The sequence below is a fragment of the Danio aesculapii genome, chromosome 4 (assembly GCF_903798145.1).
Source record: "Danio aesculapii chromosome 4, fDanAes4.1, whole genome shotgun sequence".
Lineage (NCBI taxonomy): Eukaryota > Metazoa > Chordata > Actinopteri > Cypriniformes > Danionidae > Danio > Danio aesculapii.
In genome coordinates, this window is record NC_079438.1 from 15,909,227 (window position 1) to 15,929,424 (window position 20,198).

Consider the following 20,198-nt stretch of genomic DNA (forward strand, 5'->3'; position numbering starts at 1 on the left):
GATCTTTTTTTACTTGATATTCATTTTGTAGTCAGGATGGATCATTTTAATTCATGTTTGCTTTACAGATACATATAGACACACAAGAGTGGACGTTTTACGTCAAAAAAAGTTTATTTTAAAATAATAAGTAAACATATACTAGTCAAATAACTGCAACCCTTTACAATATGCTTGCGTTAAGTAATGTAATAGTTAACATGAATTATGATGTCATGATAATGAACAACACATCTGTTAAGCATTACTTGATATTTGTTTATGTTAACTAAACATATATGAATGGTGTTAGTAATGCATTAGTTGTGTTAACATTAACATTAATGATGATTTCGTTCAGCATTACATAACTTGGTTAGCATGACTTTTCATAACATAACTTCTGTTAACTAGCACATATTCTAATGCATCCCTTTACATTAACAGCTAAATTAGTTCATGTTTACGTACACATACACTAATGCATTTGTTAATGGATTAGATAAGACCACTTAATGAAACACACAAATAATGTAAACTTAGAAATATAGTAATGTGTTGGAGAATGCATTAATTCACAAGAACAAATAATGAACAGTGACTCACTACATAAGCACTACACAATAAACAGAGATTAATGGACATGGTTTCAGGGTGTTGAAGTAGAAACCACAGCTTCAACTTGTAGGTTATTGATTTTTGTGTACTCTACTAACATGATTAATTATGGGAACCTTATTGTAAAATGTATACTATTCCTACATTATCTAATGTGTTACTTATATTTGAAGACTCTTTATTAACATGACTTACCACTAGCACTAAATTAACTGATGTGTTAAACAGTTGAGGTCCAGTAAAATCAATAATCGCTGCTCCGCTGTCGCCACTGGCTTGCATGGTTCGGGATCTGTAGAGCTGCGCATCGTTGGATTTGCCCTTCAATATTTGGACTCTCAGTAGTGATTATTAAACCACACTGAACTGAGCTAAACTGAACTGAACTTAAACACTACAAACTGAACTACACTGTTCCTATTTACTATGACCTTTTATGTGAAGCTGCTTTGACACAATCTACATTGTATAAGCGCTATACAAATAAAGGTGAATTGAATTGAATTGAATTGCTTTGTGATAAACCCATACGTGTTAGTAACACATCAGTTATTATTGGGTTAAACTTCTTTAAACAAGATCAACTAATTAGCATTAATTAGTATGGGTAAGTTAAAATGAACAATGGTTACGTGTCATGCTGAAGCGCAGTCGGGATTCATTATTTGTTATTGTGAACTAATGTATTACCTAACACATTACTATATTTGACACATGCATGCTAATCCATTAACAAATACATTATTGAATGTGCAAGTAAACATTAATCATTTAAGCTGTTAATATAAAGATATGCATTGAGTTAACAATAACAACAAATAAGTTTAAGTAATGCTTAACAGATGTGTTTTAATTCATTTTACTAATGCATTAACTAATGTTACCTAATTCAACATTATAAAGTTTACCAAACATTTCAACAATATTACACAAACATTCAGTTACAATGGCAAACAAAATTGATTTAGCTAGCATTAGCCAACTCTTTCATTCTCCAATCGAAGAGTTCACTCTCAGATTCATTTTATCATGGCACTCTGTTCAAAAAATCTCCATGTCTTTCCTAAATGAAAAACAAACTGTGAATGGGCCTCTGTCTCCCGTGTTGAAGAGGTTTTGGAGAGCTTTTTCCCTGTCTTCCTCTTCCATTTGGAGCAAAAGTGGCCCTTCCACAGGGCCCACGAACATGTCTCCACTGTTCTGCCATTTTCATGTCTCTGATCATAGGAAGCTCCTTAGTTAGAAAATAACCAGGAATACAATTTTACTACTTTTTATAACTTTATAAACATTTCCGAATTCACATATACACTGACAAATACCTCACTGCTGTTGGATACAGCCCCATGTACCAATAGTGTCCTGTGGAGCTTTTCGGTCCTGTAACACACACGCACACGCACGGTAGGATAGGGTGCAATGTGGTATGAATTGTAGGGAAATAAACAAATACCTTTCTGGGAAAGTTACTGGGAGAGAACCAGTGCCCACCATCTTCTGCTTTTCAGAAAATCATGCTTAAAGACAGAAATACAGAGAAATCTTTTAAATATCTAAATAGCATGCAATCCAGTTACAGTATTTGTGCTCCTAATAACTTACCGATGTGAAGTCAAAGGGGGCTCCCAAAACAACATATAGAGCACACTGCAACACAATGAGTTTAAAGATAAAAAATAACAATGATAGAAGAAACAAATTAAAGTCAATCTGGGAGCAATTATTAGAATAATGCATTAGTTTATGTATAGACAAACATGATATTGCCTTACCATCAACATGACGACTCCACAGTCCACGCCGCCAAGTTGCTGGGGCACATCATTAATAAAATGAAAACGATTTAGGTTAAGTGTGAGAGATTGACATATGTTGACAAATCTAACCTTGTTTTTCAGTAGCATCCATGTTCCTGGTGCAATTTCAGCTGTCATCTTACTAAAGAAAAATACAGAAGAACAGACATGAATATTCACCAACGAGTACTCAAACTACAAAAACAGTAGCCCACAGTAACTGGGACTTTCAACATATGCAAATTCAGAACATCATGCAAACATTCAAACAACTATTAAGGAAACCTTTTGAACATTTGAACGCAAACCTTGTATGAACTCTGAACCAAGAGCAACGAACCGAACCATAAACATTTTTATGTTTAAATTGTTTATTGTGAAAAAACAAACATTACATCTGTACAGATAGTTACATATCATTCTTTTTCTTTTTTTTTTTACATAAGAGACAAAAAAATAAATAAAATAATAATAATAATAATAATAATAATAATAATAACACAAAAAAAATATATATATAAATAAAATATATATATATATATATAAATATATATAATAAAAAAGAGAAATATTAATAATAATAATAATAATAATGATAATAATAAAAGAGGAAAAGAAAAATAGAAACATGAGTATTAAGTGTACTGAAAATTACAACCAAATATCACAAGTAAATGTTCAGATACATTGTCAATGTTGAAAGTAAATATTTACAATTAAACGGTATAAAATGGTATTAGATAAAACAAAAAAGTTTAATTAATAAGAAACAAATTAAAAAGGGAGGGAACTCAGGAGAGTGCATCCATTAAATGGAAGGCAATACCTTAAGAGAGTTAAAGTAAGTTATAAAACATTGCCACTTTTTAAAGAAATTAGTTTTCCCAGAGCATCTAACCTTTTCCAACTTAAGAAAATGCATGGTATCTACAAGCCATTGGGATGTAGTTGGAGGCTTATTTGATTTCCAGTGAAGTAGTATACGACGCCTGGCTATTAGTGAGGTAAAGGCCAAAACATCAAGTTGTTTATAATTGAATTGGGACCAAATCTTTGGAACCCCAAAAATGGCAACATCAGGGGATGGGTTTATATTGACCTGCAACACCTTGGACATAATTGTAAAATAATTAATCCAATAATTCTGTAATAGAGGGCAGATAAAGAACATATGACTCAAATTACAACTTGGTGCATGACATCTGTCACATCTGTCATCGATATTGGGAAAAATTTCAGATAGCCTGGTTTTTGAGAAATGGACTCTATGAAAGACTTTGAATTGTATCAGACTAAGCCGAGCGCAAATTGTACTAGAACGTATTCTCTGCAGTGCACCAAGCCACCATTCTTCCTCAAAACATATTGCCAATTCATTTTCCCAAGATTTTTTTATTTTAGTAAGAGAACCATCATCCAAGCTCAAAATGCACCCATAGATTTTAGAAATTTGTACCATAAACATTTTTAAAGCAACCTGAAACTGTGCACATAGCGCTCATCATCCAACTCATAGGGATTGGTTGAATCTAAGAAGTACATGTGTCTATCTTTTGGCTTCATTACATGGAAAATACAAGTGTTATTATGTTGGAATACTACAATAGCAATTCTCAATTCTGACCACACAAGTGCAAGCAATTTACAGATGCAATCATGTATTTCCAAGAAACAAATCGCAAAATACTTACACACAACATCCAGTGTCCTGGCATCCAAGCAGGAAAGACAATTGAATCTTTTAATGTGATGTCATCCTACAGATAATTGCAACAGCAACAAACAAACTATGAATAATAATGAGTACATTGTTTTTTAATTTAATTAGTTACTAATTACATTTTCAGTACTATGATTACAGGAAAAGACAGTGAAGGGTCCAAATTATTTGGAGGTAACCAGGTAGCCACAACGTATGCATCTGCTGTCCAGTCCAATAATATCCAGCTGCAGGCCCGCAGAACCACACACGTTTTAGGCACACACAATCTAGCACACACAATCTAGGCAAACCATGGTTACGACGGATGTTAATGTTATTAACGTCTTCTAGGACATCGTCATTGATATATATTTTGATGTATATAGTTAATAAATATTGTACACAATAAACAAGTGCTTACTTTTTCACAGATATTGTGATCGAGACGGGCGAATGAGGAGCGTTGTTTCCGATCGCCATTCAGTATAATAGACTGAACAGTTTTCTGTCAGTAATCATAGATGATCAGTCATTATTATCTGACAGAGTCAATATCGCAGATACTCGTTTGCTGGCCTTGCTGAATGATCTACTTTGGACAGGTTTAATTTATATAATGGATTAATTTATAATGAAGGAAATAATAGCAAGTTAATATAGACAATAATACATTTTATATGTAATAAATGTATAACACTATATTAATATTTTACTCAAGCGATTTAATAGTGTGTATTTGCTTAATTTTCTAAACTTTTTCATTAATGATTTCCCACATGAAATACTGTAGTAATTTATAGTAAGCAATATATTGTTTTTAAACCAAACTTAAGCAATAGAAACAAATTAACTATTAATAACTAATTAAAAATAATATATATATATATATATATATATATATATATATAAATAACTAACAGCTGTGACAGTTTATTAAAGATAGTAGTTTATAATCAGATAATCAGTCAAGATAATCAGTTTATAACTATATTATACATTGTTTAAATGATTAACTATAGTAATTCATTTTAATGTGACACATTATTGTTTGCTTTTTATATTTTACAACAAACTTATTTTAACCAAGTATGATAATATTAAGATCCTGAATTAGTTTATTACACTTAATCCTACAGTTAGATGGTCTATTATGTTTTCTTTGTGTATGTGGACACGTGAATAAAGTCATAGTGTCTTTAATTAATTGTATTTACATAATTTGAGTTCAGAAACTGCAGAGATGTTAAAATGATCGTTATGATATAATAATAATGACTGAAATGGGAAATCATATTTATGAACTTTAATAGGTGGCGATAATGCTAAGGAGTTAGTTAGTTAACATATATGGTTTGCCTAAATCGTGTGTGCTAGATTGTGTGTGCCTGAAACGTGTCTTACCGTAGATCTGCCTGGATCCAAGTCTGCAGACTCCTTTTCCACACTCCAGTCCAGCAGGTGGCGATAGAGCATATTCAAGTTTGACAACCGCCAAAATACTGAAGAGGAAGCTGACAAACCGAAAGCGTCAAAAGAGCTCAAGTTGTGTTCCTGCTGCACAAGAGCGTCTGTACTTCTGCAGGTAAGTTTAATACTTCTACATTACGCTTATTTGTGGAGATGATGAAGGGGTTTATATGTGTATAAGCGTGTTTATAAGCGTGATTTATAGGACTGTCTGCTCCTGAAGCTCAAAGCCTCAAACACCGATTAAACTCGGTTCAAACACGCTCATTTGAACAATATAATGGGTTATTTTTATCCCTTGAAAGTGTTTGTGCTCTTCTATATCAGGTTAACTCGATAATTTCACAGTATTCAGCACAAAATAAACTTTAAACAAAGTCGCGAAATCGAAAGTGAAAGCAGAGCTTCAGTAAACAGAAGAATTTAACTGGTAACGTTTTAGTACTAACTAACTACTAACTAAGCAAATAAATTATTAAAATAATAAGTTAATAGTTGTTAATAGAAGTTATCGTGACAGACAGATACATATCAAATGATCAAATCTGAAATATCTGAGGTGTCAGATTAGGGGTTACACCAACTGCATTAATGTTAATCAGTATAAATAATAAAAAAATAAATAAAAAAAATTTATATATATATATATATATATATATATATATATATATATATATGAGCAATTCTGTACAAATGTCAACCTTGCCATGAAAAAAAAAAGTTTTCACCAAGATATGGAAACCTTTTTCTGGGTTTTTTGGGTAAGCAAGTATTTTACAGTGCTTTAGAAATACTCAAAAATGCATCTGTAAAAGTTTTCAAACTATTCTATTTGATTTACCAAAGTCACACAAGTGGCAGTTTCACATCTGTCACATCCATAACAGAGGTGTCACGTCCATAACCACACTTTTTCCTCATAAATGTGAAAATATTCAATGAATTAAAACCAATAATGTTTGTTTTATAGAGAGCTGACTCTTATTCTCTTGATTATTATTATTTCTTTTGGGTTGTGCAGTTTAATTCACACAATTCCTACAAAATATGTTCTATACTGTAATCTCACAGACTTTTTTTGTCACGTCATTTTTCCTCATTTAAAGTACAAAACATGTTTACAGATCGATATTTTTCTGGTCCCTTAACTCTGTGGTCAGATTTTCTGCAAAATATAAACAAAAGTTTCAATATAATGTTGACATATACTTACTATGCGAATTTATGTTTTGAGTTTTCACTGCAAACATCACATCCATAATGCTGGAATTGCTGATATGTATATGTGAATGCTGTGAAATGACTGAAAGTCAGTGTGTGTTCTCCCTCATCATGGGGTCTGTTTCAGTAAGGTCTTGTTTGTAAAGTCAGCATTGATTGCTATAAAGTGTGATGTTCTTAATCTCAGTATATTGTCATCTGCAGGTGATGGTCAGCGGCTGATTGTTTCCTCAAAGCTCTGCTAATGTCTGCATTGGTGTTTTAGCTGCAGTATGGCAGAGGAGCGAGTAAAGGACTCTCTCTCAGAGAAACACAGGTATTGACTCTGTTTTTACAGCATTATTTCAACACTATCTCTGAAGAACAAAGACCAACAACAATGCACTTATTTGTGTTGCTATTGCCTGATCAAATGATGGACAAAACTTCAGTTTAACTTCAGGAAATGTGTTTAGATTTCACTTTCTCTGAAGAACTGATCAGACAGATGTTCAGCCAACAATTAGTTTGTGCTGAAAAACTCATAAAACTCTTAAAGGAGACTGAAGTTTGTCCTGCAGTTTATTCCTCTGGTGTGTTTGTGTCTTCAGTGTGAGATCAGGATCATGTGTGTCCAGCTCTGTGTCTCTGAAGAGTGACCGGTCTAAAGAGTGGAATCCACTAAACTTTAGAGAGAAAACACCATCATCTGCTCAAAGGTATTGTGTGTTTTACATTATTCTTCACACATGGACTGTTTCAAACATTTTATGTGAACCAACATTTCCTTAAAGAGTCATTCCTGAATGAGTTTGGTGGCTCATTAAGACATTTACAGACACGTGGTGGCAGATTTAGTTTCTTTCTCAGAGTATTTTTAGTAAATCATAATTTTATGTTTCCAAGTCAATTTAAAACACACACACACACACACACACACACACACACACACACATATATATATATATATATATATATATATATATATATATATATATATATATATATATATATAATATAAATATATATATATATATATATATATATATATATATATATATATATATATATATATATAGATTATTTGCTTCAATTTAATTCTTCATCACCGTTTCCTCTCTTGTGGATAAAAAAGATGTTTATAGCCAAAACTGTTTAGTAAATGTATCTGAATACAGATTTGAAAAATAATCATAGCTGTTGTAGCTTAAAAGTTTTGTAATAATAAACTGTAAATCAAAGATTTCTTCCTTTTAATATTCCTAGCTACAGCTACTTTCTAAAGTCTTGTGAATGAGTGTGTATGGATGTTTCCCAGTACTGGGTTGCAGCTGGAATGGCATCCACTGTGTAAAACATATGCTGGAATAGTTCATTCCACTGTGGTGATACCTGATAAATAAGGGACCATGCTGAAGGCAAATGAATGAATGAATATCTATCTCTGTTTGCCTCTAAATGTATAGTTACAGTAGTTTTATCTGTTAACAGTGTTGAATATGAGTTAGCAGATTCAGGAGACGAGACTCACAGGAGACACAAGAGCTTCACAGACAATCTCCAGTCAATCTTCCAGGTGGGAAAAACTCATTTAGATTAATTAAAGTCACTGAAATAACTCCATGAAACACAGAAATATTTGTTCACAAGACTGTAGAGAACTGAATCTTGTAACCTGCTGGACCTGTCTTAATCTATGAAGGGCCATGCATTAAATATTTTTTTATTTTCTTGTGATCGTGACTTAATTTCTCATGATTTCAACAAAGTGAAATTGATTTCATATCACATTACCTGCAGGGATTCACTTTTTAAAGTAATAGTAAATCACTTGCAGAAAGGACGCATTGGAGCATAAGCAGGATCTTCATCATTCTTCATAATCTAATTCATTCATGCAGCTTATTTTGAGCTCTACAGAACTACGCTATAAATGTTGAGGGAATATTATTGTAAATAATGAGATGTAATGTTACACATGAATATAATCACGGATGTACATTAGTCATGAGTAGGGTTCGGCGATACATCAAATATTAGCGATATTATCAGAATAATTTTGTCGACGATGTAAAATCTTGAAATATCACGCTTATTGAATATTTCAAATTCAAGCATGAATACTTTGTCCATAAATCCACCGAGCGTCCAATATTACGCCCCTGTAAGCATTACCATGTCCACAAGAGATGTGAGTTAGCTCCTGAAGATTCAGCTGTTTTCTCTGACATGTTTACCAGTCATGATGACAGAAGACACAGAAAGAGGAACGACTTCCTGTCAGTTTTACTCATTTAATAAGAACCTCTAGTTTCATTGTAATTATGAATGTACTAGGTGTCAGTAGGTGACGTATGCATAAATTTGCATATCTGCATCTGTTATAATTGTCAGCTGTGTAATGGCTGCTGCTTATATAGCCATGTGACAAGGATTGATTAGCCATGAGAAATCTGACTCCTCCCAAACCTATGTTGTGTACAGTAATCTCTCTGACATGATAAACACACAAGTTCAATAACTGCTGCCAAATATTAAACTGATCAAATTTGAAAAAGAAGCAGAGATCTGACTGTACCAGGGAAACACCTCACACTCTCGAGGTCCAGAAGTTGTTTTGAAATAAAGTTGCTAAATACATTTGCAGTTGGTGCTCTGAAATGGCTGAAATCCCTGCTCATTGAGAAGAGCAGAAATGGTACAGTACAGACACGTCAGAGTCTCCAAAATCTCCAGTGACTCCAAAAAAGAAAAGATTTCACTTTGTTTGACATCTGGTTACTGGGAAAGTCTGCAAAGCCGCTAAATATAGCAACAAAGACACTAAATTAGCAAAACTTTTGACATATGTGTTCATTCATGTGTATTTGATGACTAGTCTAGATTAGGGCTAATCTTAGACGTCTATTAGTTTTTCACTGACAGTCCAAGTTTAGCAGAGATGTCTTTGTTTAGATGTTATTAGACTCTGGTTTCCACAGCCGTTCAGATGTTGTGTTTCAGACATTTGTCAGGTATTTGTTCTCAAACTGCTCCTGTGTGTAGGACTAGTCTCTTAAACCTCTTATCCAAAGACTGTGTTGTGTTTATTTTTGTCTTTTGTAGCTGTGAAATTTCATTTTTAATAACATGTGAATGTGTGCGTCTGGTGTGTGATACTTCCAGCTGTCGTGTGTGCTGCATTGCGCATCCGGTGTGCGACCCCCTTTAGTGTAATGTGCTCAAAACCTTCCTGGATCTACTTTAGCTGTGTGTTTATCTGAAAATAACCTTTGAATCAGCTAATCAGAATCAAGCATTTAACAGACTCATAGTATCATGTATTATAATGTATTTGGAGTAGGTTGTGGATCTACAACTGTGTGTGAATGAATGTTTTGGTTAAAAGTTGTTCTTTTTTCTTCAATTATAGAATCTTGAGAGTAAAATGATCAGATTTCTGAAGAATGAACTGGAGAAATTTAAGAAAATCTTACAAGCAGAAAACAGACAAGAGTTTGTAAAGGACTTTAATGAGAACAGAAGCAGAATCACAGAAGCAGCTCTTGATCTCACACTCCTCTTCCTGAGAGAGATGAAGCAAGATCAAGCTGCTGATACTCTTGAGGGTAAGAGACTCATTCATTGGTAGACCTACACGAAATCAGCAGACTTTCACAGAGTTTTAGCCCATCATTGAGTTTATTTATTTACTGTGTAAATGTGTGTACATTTATATTCATTCAGTTATTTAATTTCAGTAATATTGTTGACTAATATGAAAATGTTCATGATTTATTTACAGTGCAGTTTGTAAAGTCATATTTTCTGTCCTTTAGTAGATCTGTTATATAAGAGTCTTGTGCTTTGTTTACCAATTAAGTAAGTGTAATTGGATTTGTGTTGTATATTTTATTTTGTATATTAAGTTTTTAGTTATGATATTCCCTAAATCTTTCCACAGTTATCTGCAGATTGTTTACAAAATTCTTCACAGAAATAGCAAAAAATGACTGAAAATTCTAGGGGTGTAACAGATCACGGTTGATCCATGATTCATATGGATCACAACCCACGCTTTGGAAGACACGTGACCTGAAATTTGTAACGATCACAGAGAGATTGCCTCTCACGTCATTCAATTCACATGTATGAGAGCATTTAGGCTTTCCTGTAAAATATAATGATGACGGAAGAAGATGTGGTGGGTTATTGGGGATGTGGTGGGTTTTGTTAAAGGTCACTACTTGTTAAGCCTTTATCAATGCATTTAGTGTAAGCTGCATGATTAATCATTACAAGATCAGGATCTCAACACCCACACAACATCTATTATAAATGATGGTGATTTACATATGATTATTAATCCTCAAATCGCTGCAGTACTGGGAGAACAGTTTATAGTTCAGATAAAATCACTGATGTTTATGGTGAAGATTAAAATCACAGTCATATGCACAAAAATGAAAGTTGTAGGCAGCAATTACATTATTTAACCATTAGGAGGCGACAACCAGCTGTCACAAACACACCACTGAATAATTCTTCAACGATGATCATCTAGCAATGAAACATGAAGTTATATGAGTGAAGAACTCAATCATTTATTGAAGATGTGCCTAAAAGTAAATATGTGTTCTGCAGATGATTTCTTCATTTAGCGTTAACAGCAAAAGTAGGAGTAACAGTGATTTTTTTTTTTACACAACACTGAATACTTTACTATTGGTTTATTCTGATGATTATTTATACATTTTGTTTTTAATAATTTTACAGATTCTCATTTCTGTTTCTATTCAAGACTAAGTCTATCTGTTTCTTTGCTCCTGTGTTTAGATGAGCTGCTCTTCATTTATCAGCTTAAATGTAGCCTGAAGAAGAAATATCAAAGTGTGTTTGAAGGAGTTGCTCAGCAAGGAGACTCCACACTTCTGAATAACATCTACACAGATCTCTATATCACTCAGGGTGCGAGTGAACAGGTCAACACTGAACATGAGATCAGACAGATTGAAGCTGCTTCCAGACGTCATCAGTCACTAGAGATACAGGTTGAATGCAAACATTTGTTTGAAGCAGCTGAACAAGACGAGCAGATCAGAACTGTCCTGACGAAAGGAGTTGCTGGCATCGGGAAATCAGTCTCTGTGCAAAAGTTTGTTCTGGATTGGACTGAAGGGAAAGAAAATCAAGACATCAGCTTCATATTTCCTCTTCCATTCAGAGAGATGAACTTAAAGGAGAAAGAAAGACAAAGTTTAAAAGACCTCATAACTCAGTTTTTCCCAGAGACTAAAGGACTGAACCTTACAAGAAGCACACGATTCAAAGTCCTGTTCATCCTTGATGGATTGGATGAATGTCGTCTTCCTCTGAACTGAATCAGAATCAGAATCAGAATCAGAAAGAGCTTTATTGCCAGGTATGTTCACACATACGAGGAATTTGTTTTCGTGACAGAGCTTCTACAGTGCAACAGGATTACAGAGACAGGACAAAAAACAGATAATAAATATATTTTTTTTAAAAATAGAAGTAAGTAGTGAGTGCAAATATACAGATTGACAAGTGTATGTACATGTTTATTACTATATACAACGTTATATGTGCAGCTGTTATGTGCAAATTGGCATGTAAAGTGTGTTGTTAAATAAGTGTATATGTGTATAAAAGTGTATAGCAAGTAGTGATGTTGGTTCCGCAATTATTATCATCAAGTGTTCATGAGATGGATTGCCTGAGGGAAGAAACTGTTTCTGTGTCGGGCTGTTCTGGTGCGCAGTGCTCTGTAGCGTCGACCAGAAGGTAAAAGTTCAAAGAGGCAGTGTGCTGGGTGTGAGGGGTCCAGAGTGATTTTGGCAGCCCTTCTGCTCGCTCTGGATAAGTACAGTTCTTGGGGAGTAGGAAGGGTTGTACCAGTGATTCGCTCAGCAGTCCGAACTATTCGACGTAGTCTTTGGAGGTCGTATTTAGTAGCTGAGCTAAACCAGACAGTTATTGATGTGCAGATGACTGATTCAATGATGGAGGTGTAGAACTGTTTCAGCAGCTCCTTTGGGAGGTTAAACTTCCTCAGCTGACGAAGAAAGTACATCCTCTGTTGAGCTTTTTTGACAATGGAGTCAATGTGAGTGTCCCACTTCAGGTCCTTAGAGATGGTGGTGCCCAGGAACTTGAATGACTCCACTGCTGCCACAATGCTGTCCATGATGCTCAGTGGGGGGAGAGCAGGGGGGTTTCTCCTGAAGTCCACTATCATCTCCACTGTTTTGAGCGTGTTGAGCTCCAGGTTGTTGTTACTGCACCAGACAGCCAACTCCTTAACCTCCTGTCTGTAGGCAGACTCGTCACCGTCCTGAATGAGGCCGATAAGTGTGGTGTCGTCTGCAAACTTCAAGAGCTTCACAGAGGAGTCTTTTGATGTGCAGTCATTCGTGTACAGGGAGAAGAGCAGTGGGGAGAGGACACACCCCTGGGGGGCGCCAGTGCTGATTGTGCGGATGCTAGATGAGAATTTTCCCAGCTTCACCAGCTGCTGCCTGTCCGTTAGGAAGCTGTTGATCCACTGACAGACAGAGGTGGGCACAGAGAGCTGAGTTAATTTGGGCAGGAGAAGTTTTGGGATGATAGTGTTAAACGCCGAGCTGAAGTCAACAAACAACATCCTCACATAGGTCCCTGGTCTGTCTAGGTGTTGCAGAGCATAATGCAGTCCCATATTAACCGCATCATCCACAGACCTGTTTGCTCTGTAGGCAAACTGAAGAGAGTCCAGTGAGGGTTCAGTGATGTCCTTCAGGTGAGCCAGCATCAGTTTTTCAAAGGACTTCATGACCACAGATGTTAGTGCCACCGGTCTGTAGTCATTTAGTCCTGTAAGTTTGGGTTTCTTTGGGATGGGGATGATGGTGGAGCGTTTGAGGCAGGAGGGCACTTCACACAGCTCCAGTGATCTGTTGAAGATCAGGGTGAAGATGGGGGCCAGTTGGTCAGCACAGGATTTTAAACAGGCTGGTGTTATAAAATCTGGGCCTGGTGCTTTTTTCCTCTTCTGTTTCCGGAAGACCTGGCACACCTCCTCTTCACTGAACTGTAGGGCAGGTATGAGGGAGGCGGGGGATGGTGGTGTTAATGGTGGCGTGAAGAGCAGTTCAGAGTGGGTGTGGGGGGTTTTCTCAAACCGGCAGTAAAACTCATTCAGGTCGTTTGCAAGTCGTTCATTGTCTACAGTGCTGGGGGATGGTGTCTTGTAGTTTGTGATGTTTTTCAAACTTTTCCACACAGATGCTGAGTCGCTGGAAGAGAACTGACTCCTTAGTTTCTCAGAATAGTTCCTTTTTGCGACTCTGATCTCCTTTTCCAGTGTGTATTTGGCCTGCTTATACAAGGCCCTATCCCCATTTCTGTAAGCAACCTCCTTGGCCTGACGTAGCTGTCTGAGTTTTACAGTGAACCATGGTTTGTCATTATTGTATGTGAGTTGAGTCCTGGTAGGAATGCACACGTCTTCACAGAAACTGATATAAGATGTTACAGTCTCTGTGAGCTCATCCAGATCGTTTGCAGCAGCTTCAAAAACACTCCAGTCAGTGAGGTCGAAACAGGCTTGTAGATCTCGCTCTGTTTCGTTAGTCCATCTTTTCACAGATCTTAATACAGGTTTGGCTGTTTTCAGTTTCTGCCTGTAGGTTGGAATGAGATGAATCAAACAATGGTCAGAGCGTCCCAAAGCTGCACGTTGGACGGAGCGGTATGCATCCTTTATTGTAGTATAACAGTGATCCAGTATATTTCTGTCTCTTGTGGGACATGTAACATGCTGTCTATATTTTGGCAGTTCACGGGACAGTTTTGCTTTGTTAAAGTCCCCGAGAATGATTAAAGCAGAGTCCGGGTGTTGTTGCTCTAACACCGTGATCTGATCAGCTAGTTTCTGTATCGCCAGACTCGCGTGCGCGAGCGGAGGAATGTAAACACTGACGAGGATGAACGAGCAGAACTCGCGCGGGGAGTAAAAAGGCTTACAGTTAATAAACAGTGCTTCGAGATCTGGACAGCACATCTTCTTTAAAACTGTTACATCTGTACACCACCTTTCATTGATGTAAAAGCACGTCCCGCCACCGCGTGATTTCCGCGTTGATTCTTCGTCGCGATCCGCTCTGAACAGCTGATAGCCCGGTAGGTGAAGCGCGTTGTCCGGTATGGTGTCGTTCAGCCAGGTTTCCGTGAAACACAGAGCAGCTGAATGCAGAAAATCCCTGGTTGTCTGAGAGAGCAGAATGAGTTCGTCTATTTTGTTGGGTAGAGAGCGGAGATTTGCTAGATGAATGCTAGGCAGCGCGGTCCGAAATCCGCGCTGTCTGAGTTTCACAAGCGCGCCTGCACGCTTTCCTCGTCTGCGCGCTTGAAAGCGTTTGAGCAGCACCGCGGCTCCTCCGACTACGATGTCCAACAGAACATCAGATAAATCCAGGTATGGAAAAATATTCGGTGGTGTATGTGCCCGAATGTCCAACAATTCGTCTCTGGTGAAACTAATTGTAGGAAAATGACTCGAGACAGGACAAACTAACAAAAACACAAACACTACTGCAGAGCACGACACGGAGGCTGCCATCGTCATCGGCGCCATCTTGGATATACCTTTGCTGGTAATGAGACGTGTCGTGATGTATCTTCAGCAGTCTCTCTGGATGTTCTCCTGACGAACCTCATCAAGGGAAATCTGCTTCCTTCTGCTCTCATCTGGATCACCAGCAGACCAGCAGCTGCCAGTAAGATTCCTGCTGACTGTATCGACCGGCTGACAGAGATACGAGGATTCAATGATGCCCAAAAGGAGGAGTACTTCAGAAAGAGACTCACAGATCAGAATCAGGCCAGAGAAATCATTGATCACATTAAACAGTCAAAGAGTCTCTTTATTATGTGCCACATCCCAGTCTTCTGCTGGATTTCAGCCACTGTTCTCCAGAACATTTTGAAGGAGAACAGAAATACTGAACTGAAACACAGGGCTAATGCTGAAACACTGCAGGAATCTCCCAAGACTCTGACACAGATGTACACACACTTTCTCCGCTTTCAGATCCAGCAGAGCAGAAGAAAGTATGATGGAGAAAACACACCAGATGTCTCCTGGGATCCAAACCTCATCCTTTCACTGGGGAAACTGGCCTTCCAGCAGCTGGAAAGAAACAATGTGATCTTCTATGAGAGCGATCTGAAAGACTGTGGCATTGACGTCTATAAGGCATCTGTGTACTCAGGCATGTGCACCCAGATCTTCAAGGAGGAGACGGGAATCATTCTTGGTACCATGTACTGCTTTCTTCACTTGAGCATTCAAGAGTTCATTGCAGCGCTTTATCAACATCTGTTTCGAGACAGCGACAAGAAACAAGCAGAAAAAAGTAGAAATAAGGCTATGAGGAATTTGCTGAAGACTGCTGTGGACAAGGCTCTAAAAAGTGAGAATGGACATCTGGACCTTTACCTTCGCTTCCTTCTCGGTCTGTCATTCCAGTCCAATCGACAACTCTTACGAGGCCTGTTGACACAGCAGGATGACAGAGACCAGAGCAAAGAGGAAATAATTGCATACATCAAGCAGAAACTTGAGGGAAATCTGTCTCCAGAGAGATCCATCAATCTGTTTTACTGTCTGAATGAACTGAACGACCAAACTCTGCTGAAAGAGATTCAGTCTCACCTCAGTAGAGGAAGTCTGTCATCTGCTGACCTTTCACCTGCCCAGTGGTCTGCTCTGGTCTTTGTGTTGTTGACCTCAGAGGAGGAGCTGGAGGAGTTTGAGCTTCAGAAATTCCAGAGATCAGACGAGTGTCTCATCAGACTATCAGCAGTCATCAAATCCTCCAAAAGAGCTCAGTAAGTCAAAGTGCTTCTATCTCAAATTAAATAATATAGTATATCATGTTAATAACCATGAACAATAGTGATATCATCTGCACTTGAAAATACATTAATAATTGTTTCTTATTTAATATTTTAGTGTTTTTAATAACGTTTAGATTAATGTTTTGGCAGTGGTTGTTTAAGGGATAGTTTACCCAAAAAATAAATGTACAAATTTTACTCGCCCTTAAGGGGTTATAAACCTTTCTCAAACTTTGTTTCTCCTGTTAAACATAAAAGAAGATGCCTGTAGAAAGAAGCCTGTAACCATTGACTTACACACCAGTTGTTTTTCCTACCATGTAGGTCAATGGCTAATGGTTTTCAGCTGTCATAAAAAACTATTTTCTGTTAAGCAGAATAAAAAGATCATAAAGGTTTGGAACCACTTAAGGGTAAGTAAATGTTTAGGTGAACTATCTCTTAAGAAGCAGCAAATAAGCCAGTAAACTACATGGTCTATTAACGGAAATTGCACACAAGTCAGCTATAAAATGATACAGCACCTTAAAAGTCCTTTCTGGTAAGAGTGGAATGATCACACTGATGTTGTTTTCTCCATTCTGTCTATTTTGACCCATCTCTATGTTGATAATTATCAGGTAACACTGACTACGTTTACATGGACATCAGTAATGGAGTTATTTGCCTTAATCTAATTAAGACAATAATAAGATTAAGGCGTTTACATGAGCTGCTTTGGTGCTGCTTTGGTGCGTTTTGGTGCATTACTGCCACCTCTGATGAAACTTGCTTGATGGAAAGATGACTGAGGGAGAGGACTTATTTCCTCATGACCATACCTCCAGGAGTACATGTTAAGATGCAATAACTTAATTCCTGATGCTGTGCTCAAAAAATAAAAACACTTTATTGTGTATATATATATATATATATATATATATATATATATATATATATATATATATATATATATAATGCTTATTCCAATATTTTCCCTTAACTATTAATGACTATAGTATTTTAAATGTGTAACACCTGGTGTTATTCTATTGTTTTAGCTGTTATATACTATAATGTGTTTCTGTTTAGTACAGCATATTATTTACAGTAAATAACTGAACTGAACTATTCTGCCTCATATGTTTCATTGACAGTTTTATTGATCACTAAGATGTGATTGACTTGGATTTAAGTTGCTTTGATTTAAAAATTAAATTAGCAAAAATAGTTCAGATGTAGCTAAGCCTCTTTTGCCAAGTAGCTTTTAGCTTAGCTTGCTACAGTTCCCAGGGGGTAGCTTTTAGTGTAGTTAAGCTACATTTTAAGTAGAGTAGCTAATAGCTTAGCTCACTACATTTTTCTAGTAGCTTGCCCAACTCTGTGTCCATGTAAACGCACTCACTGACACAGACACACACAGATAAAACAACAGTACCAGGACAGGCCAACCAGGACCATGACATAGCTCCCTTCTAGGAGAAGATTCCAGATGATCCTCAGAGGAAAACACAAAACAAAAGTGAGTTCAGCAAGCTGGAGGTGCTACAGTGAACAAGGGTGATGGGGAAGAGGCAGGTAAATGAAACCATGACAGGGTACAGGACAGATGGTGAGGGGGAAACTGACAGACAGGTGAACAGGAAGAAGGACAAAGCCAAGGCAGGGACTACTGGACAGTAAACCAGGGCAGATCCTGTGGATCAGGATAAACAGCTGGAGCACAGAGATATAATGTGTCCTTAAATTTAGCATTCACAGGTGAGGCAGTCCTTATCACTGGCACTTCTAAATAGATGTATTTAATTTCTATATTTCTGTATCTCTGTTTGCTTTCTTTTGTCTGTTGATATGCAGCTTTTAAATGTGCTAAAGGAAATTATTATTATTTAGTTTGTTCATGTGTTTTATTGTCTGTCATCTGTGGACCTTTGTGTATGATCTTCTCGTCTTTTGATAAAAATATTTCTTCATCTATTCAGACATCTGAAGGAAGCCATTTACTTTTGTTGCATAAACCTAAATCCTATTAAAAGCTCAAATCACCAGATGTGCTCACTAATTGGTGAAGTTAAACCAGTCACCACAGTCAGATGTGCTTCAGACTATTAAACACACCAGATCAACACATACATATTGTGTTTGTTCTCTACACAGGCTACAGGGATGTAAACTCACTGTTCAGTCCTGTGAGAGTTTGTCTTCAGCTCTACAATCGTCAAACTGTGTCCTGAGAGAGCTGGACCTGAGTAACAATGACCTGCAGGATTCAGGAGTGAAGCTTCTCTCTGATGGACTGAAGAGTCAACACTGTAAACTGGAGACACTGAGGTAAATGATTCTCCACTCAGCAATGTCACACAAACAGTTACATATTGTGTTACCATATGTGGAGCCCCTTTCAGTAGATTGGCTGAAGAAGAATAAACAAATCATTTCCAAGGATGTGATTTTATTCATATCTACACATTGATAATGATTATATGATTATGTCTATGTGTTGACTCAGAATAAAAAAGACAAATCTATTTAAATGTTTTACTGAATAAACTGCATGAAGCTGCATTTTCAGAATTGAAGTAACTCTTTTCCTGATGTACACCATAAGGGTGTCAAAACAGTTCGGCATCTGTTCAGTAATAGATCATAACTGGTTGTTACATACTGATGTAGTTTATCTCATATGCACTTTGTCATTGTAGATGAGGTGAGGGAGGTGAGCACGAGTAATTAAAAGCTCCAACTACTTTAGAAAGCAGATAACCGTGCACAATCACTGTCTTGTAGTCTTAAAGTCTTTTTGCTGCTCAGGGAGAAAATGAAAGCTGTAAAGTTATCAGAGTGATACTTGTGGATCCAGGCTGTCTGTAGAACGAGTTTTCACCACTGCATCTGTCATGGATCAGCTGTGATAAACGCAGCCATTCAGCATCATCATTTCTGTTGAGGAACACAATGGCCAATCACAGGTGTTTAAGAACTCGCTCAACAGTGCTCAAAAAGCAAGCGGGATTATTAATTCAATGTCAAGTCAAGTCAATGTTTATTTATAAAGCGCTTTTAAAGACAACAAGTGTTGTACAATCATGCTCCATTTAAAACGAAGGACAAATAAAGGACACAAGACTCTCATATGGTTTAATGTCAAAGAGTGAAATGAGTTTTCAGACTAGATTTTAAAACAGAACGAGTTAAAACTCTAACATGTAGAGGCAAATTATTACAAACTGGTTTGTGTTCTGACCACATGTGCTTGGCTGTACACTATATCAATAAAGGGTTTAGTCTTTTAAAAACACCGCTGTAACACATTGAGCCACTGAACATTGCTCTTAAGATGTATTTCTACAGGGGGAAAGTGTGAATTTCCTCCAAACCTCTCAGATATAGTCTGTGTTAGTAAATGCAAGACTATTGATTAACTCCAGCATAACACTGTATGACAACGCTTCAGATGACTGTTCTAGAGCCTACAGCTAATTAATCTGTCAGATTCTGGAGTGCATTACAGCTCTAAAGAACATTATAAATGATGAATGATCTTAAATAAAACAAACACATTTATAGAGATGGTATGC

The 20,198-nt window shown here is 36.8% G+C and overlaps 2 protein-coding genes across 2 annotated transcripts; both read left to right on the plus strand.

Moving 5' to 3' along the window:
- Window positions 1-5,589: 5,589 nt before the first annotated feature.
- LOC130222154 (protein NLRC3) lies at window positions 5,590-12,302 on the plus strand. Its single transcript, XM_056454780.1, has 6 exons — window positions 5,590-5,677; window positions 6,988-7,099; window positions 7,374-7,481; window positions 8,254-8,338; window positions 10,175-10,370; window positions 11,578-12,302. The coding sequence occupies exons 2-6, from the start codon at window positions 7,056-7,058 to the stop codon at window positions 12,120-12,122; spliced, it is 978 nt and encodes a 325-aa protein (XP_056310755.1). The 5' UTR covers window positions 5,590-5,677; window positions 6,988-7,055; the 3' UTR covers window positions 12,123-12,302.
- Window positions 12,303-15,325: 3,023 nt separating this feature from the next.
- LOC130222174 (NLR family CARD domain-containing protein 3-like) lies at window positions 15,326-18,955 on the plus strand (the record flags this gene model as incomplete). Its single annotated transcript, XM_056454803.1, has 2 exons — window positions 15,326-16,632; window positions 18,778-18,955. Coding segments are annotated over 2 exons (1,485 nt in total), but the record flags the coding sequence as incomplete, so codon positions are not given.
- Window positions 18,956-20,198: the final 1,243 nt, after the last annotated feature.